This window comes from Limulus polyphemus, unplaced genomic scaffold, assembly GCF_000517525.1.
Source record: "Limulus polyphemus unplaced genomic scaffold, Limulus_polyphemus-2.1.2 Scaffold8, whole genome shotgun sequence".
NCBI classification, from domain to species: Eukaryota; Metazoa; Arthropoda; class Merostomata; order Xiphosura; family Limulidae; genus Limulus; species Limulus polyphemus.
The window spans coordinates 718,534-732,782 of NW_013665618.1; the positions used below are offsets into that span (position 1 = coordinate 718,534).

The window sequence follows — 14,249 nt, forward strand, 5'->3', positions numbered from 1 at the left end:
GGGGGTGATTAGATTGTATGATGTATGCTCACCTCTATTCTGCTGGACATACTCTGACTATAAGAGAAGGGCACAGTATTTATTTGAGGGGTGACCTATACTACATTGATAGTGTTACCATTGCCCTACATCTCAATGTATTGTGCTAAGTCCAATTGGTAAGGAATCTCCACGGTAATATGAAAAGCACCTTGCACTCAAACTATTTTAACAGTCTGAGTGCAAACTACTACTATAGATAAATAACATTTTATTTGAAAAATATAATTAGCATAATTTGTGTAAGAAATATTATAAACTTTAACAAGATCTTATAAGGTTTTGTGAGTAATGCACAGAATTACCATATTTTTATTGCATAAATATTCTTCCCTAATTGAGCAGATGGTAATCTCATCCACTCATGTTTAAAGGGTTAAAAGCCAGCAAATGGAAGCCCAAGAAATGGGCAGTTACTCCCCTGGTGCTGCCTTTTTCGATGTTTGTTCATGGAATTGGTATGGTCTGAGTCATACAATTGAGTAAATGTCTATACGACGAGAATACCTCAAGTGGTCTTGCAGAACACCCCATCTTGCAGTGGGCACTGGTACAGTCAAGGCAGATATGTTGAACACTTTCCATTATCCATGATGCAGATTTTGGGAATAAGCATACCCTAAGAGGAAACACCGGCCATCTGGCAGAATACTGATTGATGGAGGGGAGAGAAAGTAAAACACACCTATCTCAATGAAAGTGGATTGATCAAAAATTGGCAACTGGGGGAAATCAAAATCCTGCAGGAGATAAAACAGTTAGAATATGAGGACAATGAGTGATGAACATGTGGGAAGTTATCTACATGCCTGCCTGGAGGATCTAATCCAAAGGCCAGTGAAGGTGGGAAACAAGAGAGTGAGACAAGTGATAATTCTAAGAAATGTGAAATAGCCTGCAAACATCCAGAGAAAAATATACCAACAAGAGGAAGTGATGTGCCCATCCCATAGGGATAGAAGGAAATAGGTTTCTGCAAAAAGAGAAGTCCTGTGGTAAGAACCTCAAAAGATAAAAGTCTGATAAGTAACACTGAGCAGAACATAGAAGCTGATGCAGATTGGACAACCACATAGGTGAGAGATAGAAAGAAGGGAGGTAGGAGAGAAGTGCAGATATTTTCCTGAGTGGCAGAAGTCTTAGAAAAGATATTTCAGTCCAGGTAGTGAAGTATACAAGTGCTGTGGAAGAAGGTGCAAAAAGCATGGTGGTACAAAGAACAAGAAGCTAACAGCCACAACAAAGCACACATAAGGGCATGCAAACCCACATTAAGGTCTTCAACAGGCATGGGAGTCCAGTGAGAAGGTCAATAAAGAATGAAGGAGCAGAAAAGAGTGGTGAGGACAAGGAAAGAAAAAACTGTGGTACTGGGAAATGTAAACTGTAGTGAACAAGGCCACCTGATAAACAGCAATGGTGAAGATGAAAAAACCATGGCCGAACAGCCAGGTAAAAAGAGCAGAAAGGTGGTTCACAGTAGGACAGCCAGGAAGAAGGGTGTGGCAGATGGACCAACAATAAAAGACCTGCCAAATTTTTAGTGATAGACAGATATAGTGGAATGGCAACAGGAATGTGACAAGAAGAATGCTACACAAATGGCAGGTTTCATAGATTATGGAAATGAAATTTGAAAATTTTCAGAGGAAGAAAAGTATTTTTAATCTTAACATGAAAATCACTTCACACTCAGAGCAGTCAACTCTCCGACTCCATATACTTATAGACAAATTTTTAATAAAAATATTTCCTTCAAAATTCTGATATTTCGGTCTACAAAAGATTTATAAAGTGAAGATACACAAAACATATTAAAAGTTATTGTACAGAAACTCTAACTGTCACAATGTCAATGTAATCCACCAAGCCCATAGCAAGAGGGTTAAACATAAAATTAAAGTTAAGCTCAAGTAATGACAGAATGCCTACTCCCTTGTCTGGATATTTGCCTAAACAATTATATAATTGGGACAAAAAGAAAGTCAATCCAATTGTCATTAGGCACAGACAAAACAAATGATGACCAAATTGTGTGAAACTTAGAAGTTGAAAGTTAATGTTCATTGATAATAATGTTTACAAGCTTCCTATGATGTTTATCTTATAGATCAGTGGTTCTCAATCTGTGGTCTGCAAGCTTCTTTCAAGTGGTTTGCAAAAAAGTTGCATGATTATGCAAAGGAAGCAGTAGCAAAGAATTGTAGATAAAACAAAAAAGTTTGAGAAACTGCTACAAATAATAAACTTGAAGAAAAAGAAATTATTGTACTTTCATTTATTTTGTGGCTTATTAGATAATAAATAATGGTTAAAGTTGCAACCAAAAATAACATTAAGAAATATACATATCCAAGCTTGAAAAAAACAAAAAGTAATACATGTAAATTATTTAAAAGTGTTAAAGAAAATACAAAGATGAGATTCAGAAAATTCCAAAAATATCAGGGTAAAATTTTAGCCAATTTCATAATACTAGTTCTAATTTATTGTAAAATTAGATTATAACATTTCATACTCAGGTCGTTCGTTGATGGTTCCTAGTTTTATGAGCAATCGAAGTAATCTTCCATTTTCAACATCCTAATAGATTAAAAAATGTTTAAAACTAAATTAATATTTATATAATAAATACCTTTGGTGTTATATTTCATTATATCAATTCAGTTTCAGACCATAATTCATCTAAAAAGTAATTTCTAATAATACTTCTGCTTCATGAAGAGCATACGTAATGATGTGAAAGTAATGAGATACACCAGATGTAAACCTAATGCATAAACCATCTAAAAGAACAAGATAAACTACAAAATACTGACTTTTAAAATTATAAAACTATCTCAGTAGAAGAAAATATATCAGGCTTGTCATAATACACACACAAAAGTTTTATATAAACAAAATTCAGGTCATTCCAGTGAAGTATGCAATGTATGGGAGACAAGAAGTCTGAGTTTCAATTGAATATTAATCAAAGTGTTTAATATAACATTTAGAACTGGTTTTGTAACGTATGTGTCATACATCAGAGGAAATTCATAGAGTTAAGAAATTATTTAATAAAATGTCATTACGTTGAAAACACAATTAACTAGAGATTTAGAATAGCTGAAAGGTTTAAAGAAGAAAGATAAATAAGGAAATCTATTCTTTCTTTTGTTATTATCCATTATTTCCTGTAAGAATGTAAATTTAAAATATACTGAACAGTGACTTAAAGTAATTATGGACTCAATTGAAAAAAAAACTTCTCTACATGTAAAATTACCACATCTCAAAAAACCTAAAAACTTTATATAACAACTCAGTTTAAAAATCATCTGTAGAATCAATGAAAGAAATCTTTAATGTAAACAAGGCTTGCCTGTTGAATTTTCACAAAAAGCTACCTAAATTTGAAGTGATAAGACTAGATAGAAGGCAGCTAGTGAACTTCCCAACTACCAAATCTGGGGCTACTAGTTTCCAAACAAATAGTAGGATTGACTGTCACATAATAATACCTCCATGGCTAAAAGGGCAAGCATGTTCGGCAATGGGTTTCAATCCCGTGACCCACAACTTGCAAATTGTGAGTGAAACATCCTAACTACCAGGCCATACCAGAACCTGTAAACAAGATAACTGTAACTTGTGTCAACAAGATTCCAATAAAGAAGGATAGTGTATTTATGTTTCTAACAGTGAAATTCTTCTATGTACACAGTATATTATAAACTACAAAAATACTGTATATATGTCCTTAAAATTGTCATACATCATGAGATTTATGGTGGGAAACTGGAAATATAATATTATATATAAACTTGCATAAATATCATGTACATAATTCTGTAGTTAGTCCTTTTCAAGCATGAAACCATTTTCATGAATGTATTAAACGAAAATCTTGTAATTTAAGAAAACTTCTTTTCATGAATCTGTAGGAGAAAAGAGAAATGACGTTAAACTTCTTTACAGTCTCTTTAAATAACAAGTAGATAATTAAACCACAGAAGAGATAATCTTAACAAATTCCATAAATTTGAAAAAGTGAATAAAACTGATATTGCAACAACTTCAGGATTTAATGTTGTAATGTGAGCTTAGTTTCAAATTTTAGTTCCTAGTTTATTTATTGTTACAGATAGCTTTATTTTTACCTTCATACTAATTTATTTATTTGTATTTTCAATGTTTTATTTTAGTCTTAACTTTGCTCTTCTCTTGAAGAGTGATACATCATGAAGCTGGTTGTAAAAGTTTGACTAAATCACTTTGAATAAAGTCCAGATCATACATTTTGTTTCCTTTAAAATGTAGGTATCTATATATAGCTCTAAAAAGAAAGTTAAATTCTAGTGTAGACTTTGGACTGGTTATGCCAATTTTGTATTTTTACAGTGATTTTATTATGTCTCTGCAGAGATACATACTGTTTTTCTATTGTTTCTTCTTTTTCTTTCTTTATTCTTCCAAACACGTTTCAATTGATCACCATTTATCATTTCTCAGGAGATTGACTTGAAAGTTGGTAGAGTTATACCTTGGTCCAATACACCCGGACACCTTTTTATTTTTTTTACTTCAGCCTTTTAAAGAATTTTATGTGGTCAAAGGTAAAAGAACCCAAAAATGTATACTTTGGCTCTTGTATGGTGATATTTACACCAGTTAAGATAAAAATTTTCATGCACCCAACACATTGACATACAATAGAACAGTTGGATTTGCTCATTCTGAGTCTTTTTATGGGGGTCAGAGCTCACAAAAAAGCATAATTTGGGGGGTTTTGGTCAATTGCTCAGCCATATATTGACCAATGTACATGGGATTTGGTACAAAGATACTTTTCTACAGGTCTCACATTGACAAACAAAGAATGGTATACTTGCCCATTTTTAATAATTATAAGGGGGGAGGGGGGTCAAGATGCCACAATAAGTATAATTTTAGGGTTTTTTGACAATTACTCCACCATATTTTGGCTAATTTATATGGGATTTGGTACACAGATATTTTTTACAGGTTCTATACTTATACATACAAAAATATATGATATGCCCATTTTTGGTCATTTTAAGGAAAGAGTCAAAAAGTTAAATAAATCTATAATTTTAGGGGTTCTTGGTCAATTACTTAGCCTTGTTTTGACCAATTTACATGGAATTTGGTACAAAGATATTTTTCTACAAGCAACACACACTGAAAAAAAAAATGTTAGACTTCCGCATTTTTAGTAACTATAGTGGGTTCAGGATCCCACAAAAAGCATAATTTCACAATTTTTGGCAATTACTTTGCTATATTTCAGCCAATTTTCATGGATTTGGAACAAAGATACTTTCTTACAGGTCCCAAAAAGATAGACAATTTTGTAATATTTGTGTTTTTGCTCAATTTTTCAGCAAGAAAAGCACAATTGGAGATTCTTGTGAACTATTCACCCAACCCATCAACCAACTTATATAGGATTTGGTACAAATATACCCTCTTGCATGTCCCAAACAGTAATATAGACAGTTTTTGATTTTTCTGTGTTTTTCACAATTTTACTGGTGTCAAAACTGGCTATGTTGGGATTGCATGGCAAAGATATGTTGCATTTACCTGCAAATGTTGGCCTCTGTAATTGCATTTATATCATAACATTGTGTAAATTTGAGTTCTTCTGCCTCAATGCCAAACTTAAGAAGATTTTTCAATATCTCCAAAAGCTATATGTTAAAGCTCATGCATTGCTGAACATTTAAAAACAATGAAAGATTTATTCACTTATCATTCACCTATTTCAGAAATACTGTGTTCACATTTCTGTTCATGTTATTCCAATAGTTCTAAAAGTTATGATTAAAAATAACAACTGTGGATATTTTTATTATTCCAAACAATGTATTATTGCTTTACATGTTCATAAGTGTTTATGCAATGACGGATCCTTAAATATTGTACTTATAACTATGCAGTTACTCAAAAACTTTGTAACCAACCAAGGGAATCTTGTTTTAATATCATTTAAACATGGATCTACTAACCTAAAAAAGAAATTTACAGACTGAAGTACCACCTTAAAACATAAGATTAATATTACAACTTTGTAGTTTCTTTCTGTATTAACCCTCTCCAGAGAGGTCACGGGTCAAAAGCCATGTCATCATTTTTATTGAACTACTATTTCATGAATTTATGTCAATAAGTTTGGTATCAGACTAGAGATTATAATTCAAATTTTAGTATTATACAAATTACCGATATTGACAAGCTAGAATATAAAATAAGAACCTCGTATCTTTTCTATTTGCTGAGATATTCCTCATGTACTGAATCAAACACAGTGGCCCCACTCACCTCTCCATTTTTGGAATCGCTCCCTTATATACACTTACTTCAATATAGGACATGTGAATAACCAAACAAAGCCCAGAATATCCCTTAGTGGCTTTCTCAGCCATTTTTATTTGTTGGGATGCCATCAAGGAGGTAGATTGTGTCTTTAGTCTACTCGAAATTTCATATTTGTTTAGACCCAAATACAGTTTAGTTACTAAATTTGATAAATTATAGTGGAATTCTATGGTACTGATGTAGTAATTTATGATTTTTAAGTTATTCAAATGTGTATATAAAACCTAAAAAAATTATTGTTTTATATCCTCCACGTGCAAAATTTTTAAAGGTTTAGTAACCTATGTCAAACAACAACCAAGTACAAAGGTAGTAACTGGAAGAGATAATTGTTTGCTTTACTTCTTTAGTTACTGTTCTATGTTTTAAGAAAAATAAGTTTAAGAACTTATTTCTAAATAGCAATAATCTACATACAGCCAAGACAGGTTACTTTGTAAAGTCTAAAGGTCAATTTTATGTTATTTGATATGGTAACATGAGTGCACGTGTGCTGCATCATTGTAACTTCTGTACTGTTAGCCAGGCATGACTGAAAGGTCAATATAATAAAAATAAGAAATATATATAAATGTATAATGTTATGAGATTTAAGCTATTTAGTCTAAACATTTATTTTTCTGTTATAATTTGTATTCATTTTAGAATAAAAGAGGCATAATTTATATTTATTTCCTAACTTTTATGGTGTTTACGAGATTGATGAAATCTACCAAACTCATACAGATAAATTACTGAAAATAACAAATAAAGTATAAAGTTTTTTCTTAAGAAACATTTGATAATTATCTGGACATTATAAAGTTTTTGCATGTGAAATTTGAAAATTTTCTGATGCATAAAAGTATTTTTAATCTTAAAATGAAAATTACTTTGCATGCTAGATAGGCAACATGCGAAAAGAAAAAAAAAGCACGAGTTAAACATTGCTTTACAAACCTTAATAATTAATAAAAAATTATCATATTTTGCGTATGAAAGTATTGTAATGTACTGATAATGTACCAAATTTCATTAACATACGCTTACTAATTTAAAAGTTATAGCATGAAAACTATAACAAGCACAAAATGGTTACGAGGTCAGTCCCAGGGACCAAGCCCGTGCTGAAAGAGTTAAATAAAAACATTCAAATAACCTTAACCTATTTTTATTCATGAGACGAATGTATACTTAGTTTAAGTAAAAACCTAGTATCTTGGCTATTCAACAAGTAGATAAAATTTAAGATCAAACATAAAATTACAATAATATTAATTTATTTCATAAAGTAAGACTTTTGATAATTACAACTATCTTACAAAGTCTGAAAACCTTTAGGGAATGAACAAAAAGCAAACTAGAAAATTTATTTGTTTATGACAAAGCTACTAAGACTACCTGCCACCATCCTTAATTTTGAACTGCTGATCAACAAATAATATTCCTGAACATCACATTATAATGACCCCACAGCTAAAATGTCAAGTATGTTTGCCATCAGGTTTCAATTTTTTGGCTTTTGAATATATGAATCAGGGTTTTTTTTAAGATGTCTGGAAAATCTTACATGTTACATTAATAAACAAGAGGGGATCCTCAATGGCCATGGCACTTGAAATTCTTTTAGGCAGGATTAGAGTAAATTAATCTATGAGACTTTTTTCCCCTTTTTATTAACTATATTTTTGTACCCCAGCAATACCAAGTGTGGATCGCATGTAAACCCAATTTGATTTTATTACTCATCAGGATCTCTTCCAGCCTATCCTCAAATTGGAATTCTTTTAGGCAGGATTAGAGTAAATTAATCTATGAGATCTTGGACATGATCAAATACATCAATTGAAAGGGTTTGACCTTCTGAGTCCAAAATTGTAATTAGATCTGAAATTGGTCAAGAGATGATGGAGCTATTACATATAAGTCTGTACTTGAAAAAAAGACAAAAACAACTCAGGGCCATTCTATGAATCGCTATGCAATGGCTAAAAAAATCCAGTAGATCTTATTACATCTGCATTTCAGAAACACACTACTGTTATTTTTCAACACTTTATTAAAATTTCCTGTGTTTGTAATGCAGAATTTTGCAGATTTATGCAATCTCTGGTCATCTATTATTAAAATGGCACTTGGTATTTTTGACTGAATTTAAAACATTTTGACAACAGCACTCAAGAACTAAACATACAACTATCTAAATCTTTACTAACCAGCAACTGCAATGTCACACACTAATTCTCACAAGCACAGAACATACATTCTGCTACACTCGATTAACAAGGCTATAAATCAGTTCCAAAAACACGAAAAGTGCCCCAAATCAAGTTAGATGGTATCCGATATTTGTAGGGTATGGGGCTTAAAAATGGGAATTACGAGTAAATTAAAAAAAAAATGTACCCAATTAAAACAAATTTCCGACTTTCCATGAACATATAATAAAATGTCAGTTTTCCAAAGTATTCCATAATTGAATAAAGTCATTTTTCAGGACTTTCCAGGTTTTCAAGCACCTATACAAACCCTGGATCAACTTCATACCACAACATTCATCATATCTAAAAACTGGCATTAAAATAATTTCATTCACAGTTTTCCTACTGCATCCCAGATAGTTTGTATTGATTTTTTCTAATTTCTTTTTATACTTTTCCCTACCTGGTTTATTTCCTTAAAACGGTTGATATAAAATGCAATTTAGCTTTAAGTCCAGCTTGAAATTACATTTCCTTCCTATAGGTGTATCCAGAGTTTAAACCTACTTTTGCTAGTTCATTTTCTATTACATCACTTCTCATCTGTGCCGCATCAAGCTGAGTGTAGAATCTAGCACCAATCATTGGCATGATTTCATTAATGCTTCGTGCACGTGTCTGGCTTGAAAGCAGGTACCTGTAAAATTTTTTCATGAATTGTTAAGCTTAAGCTATATAATAATCACAAATAATGTAAACTAAATAAAGAATTATACAAATAACTACACATTATAAGTACAGTGATGGTTAATTTTTACTTCCATAAGTTTTCTTATATTTTAACATACTTTAACACTGATCATGTACACAGCTCTTTAGCAAATTAAATGATCTCTTTATTTTACGTGCAATGCAAAGTAATACACTGACTTTGTTACATTCAACTAAAATGTTTTTTTCTGTTTCAAAAGTTTCACACAAGCTACACAAAGGACTATCTGTGCATAGTCATCCCTAACTTTTGAACTGACAGACTAGAGAAAAGGCTGCTAGTCAAAAGCATCCACCATCAACTACTCTTGTCTGACCGACTAATGGAATTTGACCACTTTGGCATTTGCAACAGCATCCACAACTTGTTGCTGGTCATCCCAGACTTGCTGATCTGATGGTTGGTACCAATAACCTTGTGTACTTGGATGCTCAGCAAAACACTAACACTGGATAGCATCTACTGAACCACTGGCTGAAATGTATAGCTCTGCTACCTTTGTTATTGCAACTTGACCTTCAATCTCATAGCAAATCTATGGCCTCAAAGTGGAAAACTGTTTTTTCAACAATGGGCCCTGACTATGAACCCCACAGATTTACAGTCCAAGCATACTAACCACTAGAGGTCAAGTAAAAATATGAACACCATACATCCTAATACAAAAATTGCATAACACTACATAATACAGACTATCACATATGTACAAGGAAAAATAAATATCTTATAAACATAGTATTACACTCATATCATCTTGATTTGACACTGGGACACTCTTACACATTCTATCTCACTATACATAATTTACTAACACAGAATGTTCATGGTGCCTTCAAAAATTTGACCTAAACATATTTATGAGAATTGAATCTGAGTAATGAACATATTACTAAGAATTTAATGTAATAATGACAGCTTAATTTATTAAGGTTATATATTCATGCAATATAAGAAATTACCAGTTTGTTACTTCATCAGAACAGAGGAAAAAATCATCACAACAATGTTTGAAAAGTTTCATTTGTACCTTAACATTTTGCTAGACATAGAAAACAGAAACTCACAAAAATAAACACATAACTTTTGCAAGTACATCTTAGTTGAGGATTATAGAGACTAGCTACAGATACTCTTTAGAATGAAAAAAAAAAATGTGTAGCCCAAATAAGTTTGGTTTGAAAACAAATACGACAAATTAAAAATAATTTTTGTTATTAGCTGAACTAACAACTTTAATAAATGTAACTTCAGAAGCAACCTTCAGCATCAGCTAGAAGAAACACTACAGGAGCTCATAACTACTTACTATTCTTCAAGACAGTTAACATTATTTAAAAACAAATCACCAAAGTACAATAAAACCATAAGTTGAAAATATGCATGATACATCTTCCAGTATTATTAAGGTAACACAAGGTGATCAAGCAAATTTAAACTTTTTTACAATTTATCTTCTTGACAAATTACTTACTTTTTTATAAAAGTTAATTTTAACACTACTGATCATAGCAAATCAACATGGTAATTGAGTACAGCTAATTAAATATACTGTTCCTATGTTCTTACTTAAAGATTACAGTGCATTTTTTTATCAGATGGGTATCTTCACTTTTAACGACATATTTTTGGTCATAAACCCAATAATATCTTGCGAGGTTCAGCTAGTTTAGGAGGTTTAGGTTAGTTCTAAATCCATATACCAAACTATCAATGAAAAATAATCTTTATAACAAAAACAAGATAATACAAAATAAACAACTTTTAAAATAGATCTATTAAACATTTTAACCAATACTGTTAATCCAAGCAACATTAAAGAAAGAATAAAGAACACTTTACTTACAGAAAACAAACAACTAGTTGTTAGCTTCAAGTACTGTTGTAGCTTTAATGTTTATTGAAAATCTGTACAACCATGTATAAACAAAACTTATACACAGTCCTCCCTAACAATGCCTTGTGACCAATGAAAGTCCATTAAACAGCTCCAATAGAGGAGCCTAACATCTGAGATAAAGTATTACTATTTAGCTATAGTTGAGTAACCAGACAGTACCGACAGCAAAGAAAACTAATGTTTACGAAGACACTAAATTAATACCTGAATCACACAACAAATAGCTAGAATATTGGCACTCTAATTTAACTAAAATCATGTTAAATGTAATAAAAAGAATATATTCAACATACTGTGAGGTGTGCCTACCACTACTAATCTAACTTTAATTAACCCTTGTTTAATACTTAACAAAACACATGGAATAGGCAACAGGAATAAGTTGGCAAACAAAAATTTATAAGCATAATAAAGTGATTTATTTTTTGGGGGAACATACTACATGTTTTGACAGAATATTGGTCTGTCTTCTTCATTTAGGTAGAATGACTGAACAATCAGTATAGAGGGAGCCAGCTGCACTAGGAGGCACACTCCTGTTGGTGGTAGGTTGTTGCATGCTCATTTTCATGTAACAACACGGCAATATCACATGGAAATGCATGAGATTAGATTGGAGCTTCAAGGCTAGTGGCAAGCAAGAATGTTAGCATAGCAGAGAGGGCAGCACTTAATTGGAATTCAGTATTTGTATGGTGTTTTATGTTGTTTGAAAATTCAAAATAATTTAGATGTTGCATTATGAAGTTGAACAGAATATATACCAAGTCTGATAAAACTGTAATGTGTTTCTATATGATACTTTATATGTATTATATATTTGTTTTAACTTGCTTACACACCTCTAACTGAGGGTTCTGATGTTTTTAAATTAAAGGAGTTCTTTATATAAAGGTGCCATATGATTTTTTTTCTACACATTTAAGGCCATAATGCATTTCAAAAGCAGCTTCCAATAGACATTTACTACTAGGGCAAGAAATTTACAAAATTAATAACAAATCAAGGGGATTTTTTTTTATTTCAGCGTGTTCTCACTACTAAAACAACTAGGTACATTTTTAACTCTAAGTTATATTATATTATTTCCTGTATTGTAATCCAACCATCTTACAAAAAATCAATGTAGCCAAATTAAAATTTACCTATTTAATTATTTAAAGTTTCATGTGAAATATCACAAAATTTTTCAAAAACTTGTCTAGTATATAATTTTTTAAAGTAATAATTAAAGATCACACTAACAGATTTTATAGTTTCTATAAGTTGTAAGAGAAATAATGATATTCATATAACTGGAGAAAAACTTTCCTTCAATTCACTTCCAGTAATGAGTAAACTTCTTTATGATGTATTATTGCTAAACAAACAAAATATGAATGATACAATTTAAGAACAGTGCTTAAAATTACATTAGCTCTTAGCAGATGGGAAAGGATAAAAAAATGCTGAAAAAACTAAAACTATAGGAAAATATAACTGAAAATGTTGCTACTAACAGTCCTCCAAAACACAGTGGGAAGTTTACACGAAACGTGGCTTAAACCATACATACAAACTACTAGCTATTCCAGAAACATTGCAAGAAAGAAAGTGAACAAACATTAGCAGGTTTCTGAGATCAGCAGAGTAGTTTCTTGAAACAAGCTCCATGGAGGCCTGTAAATTTTCCCGTTGTACAGCTACTAAGGAGTTGCAGGCTAGAGCTAGCACCACCTTACCAAAGGCTAACAGATCTTCTTGCTGAAATTTACACAATAACACTTGATCAATTTCTTGTTATATTGCACACATACACACACATACAAGTGGACATGTTTGTACCTTCTCAACATAAGTACACAAAAATCTAGGTTGATATATGTCCACAGAATATAGCCAGATGGTATGTAAGCATCACATATATCTTCCTCTTATAATATATTTTATCTTTCTAAACTTTTTGAAGTTATAATTTGAAACATAATAAATAAGATCAAAATTTGTGCCAATTCAACCCTAGGTATTCTAATTAGCAGGATTCATACAGAAACTAGCCATTTCTTCAGTGATGATTGTATGGCATTCTACATTACCCTATGTCTGAGACTACAACTGTGACACGGAGCAGAGATATTTCCAGCCATTCATGATATAATGTTATGATCAGTCAACTACAGAGAATGCAGAATGCAAGAGCAGCTTGCAGTTTTAGCATTCATAAATAAATTTGTTTCCCATATTGAAGAAACCAAGATGCAATGTAGTCATTTAAATCTATTTAGTTGCTGATCACGTGTGTGTCTTTTTCTCTCACTTTAATCAGTTGATCAGTTTCAGTTGTTAGAGAAATATTGGTTTTAATTTCCTTATCTTAAGAACAGTTTTTTATTTCATTTTTATTTTAATATAATTAATTTTAACTACAACCTGATTGATTGGCTGATCTTTTGTTTTTCCAGTAAATGAAGCATTTATATTTGCTTTAACTTCACACCATTTCTTTTCTTCACCTGTAATATATCACTACACCAGACTTTCTATATACTAGGTCCATGAATCTCTTGTTATTGTAAAGATCAGGTGTCTGTGTACTTAGTTAATCCTTGGAATATCATAGCCAGATATCTGTCTTTTTTTATGGCATTATATTTCACTTTTAGGCAGGCTTAAGAACATTTTTACACTAATTCAGAAAAAAGGCACTTAAAACACTTAAATACACCAGTTCGATTTTCAATACCTCACTACTATAAAGGCTTGGTTTGATCTGATATTTCATTGGTGGTAGTGTCCAGGGTCACCTATGAGGAGTGGAATTCTTCGAAGCTAGTCTGGCTCACAGACACACACCCCAATGAAAGAATTGACCATTCCAAGTTTTCACTTGTTGTTAAACAAATGTTTAAACAACTCTATTTATTCAATTATGTACAAGCTGCCCAGTGTTGGCTAACAATACGAAGAATTAAATTGTGGCAAAATGTTAAAAGTTCTT

The 14,249-nt window shown here is 31.6% G+C and overlaps 1 protein-coding gene across 4 annotated transcripts in view; it reads right to left on the bottom strand.

Annotated features, from left to right (window-relative positions):
- The window catches only part of LOC106478067 (PAB-dependent poly(A)-specific ribonuclease subunit PAN3-like), a 66,407-nt gene that overhangs the window by 11,348 nt on the left and 40,810 nt on the right, over positions 1–14,249 (bottom strand). For 3 of the 4 annotated variants that reach the window (XM_022381521.1, XM_022381524.1, XM_022381518.1), the window contains exons 13-15: positions 12,876–13,015; positions 9,171–9,300; positions 2,558–2,622 (exon numbers count right to left, since the gene is read on the bottom strand). In XM_022381521.1, coding sequence (XP_022237229.1) covers positions 2,558–2,622; positions 9,171–9,300; positions 12,876–13,015 — 335 coding nt within the window. Of the gene's footprint in view, positions 1–2,557; positions 2,623–9,066; positions 9,301–12,875; positions 13,016–14,249 lie in introns of all 4 variants that reach the window. The other variant, XR_002609805.1, reaches the window with a different exon arrangement.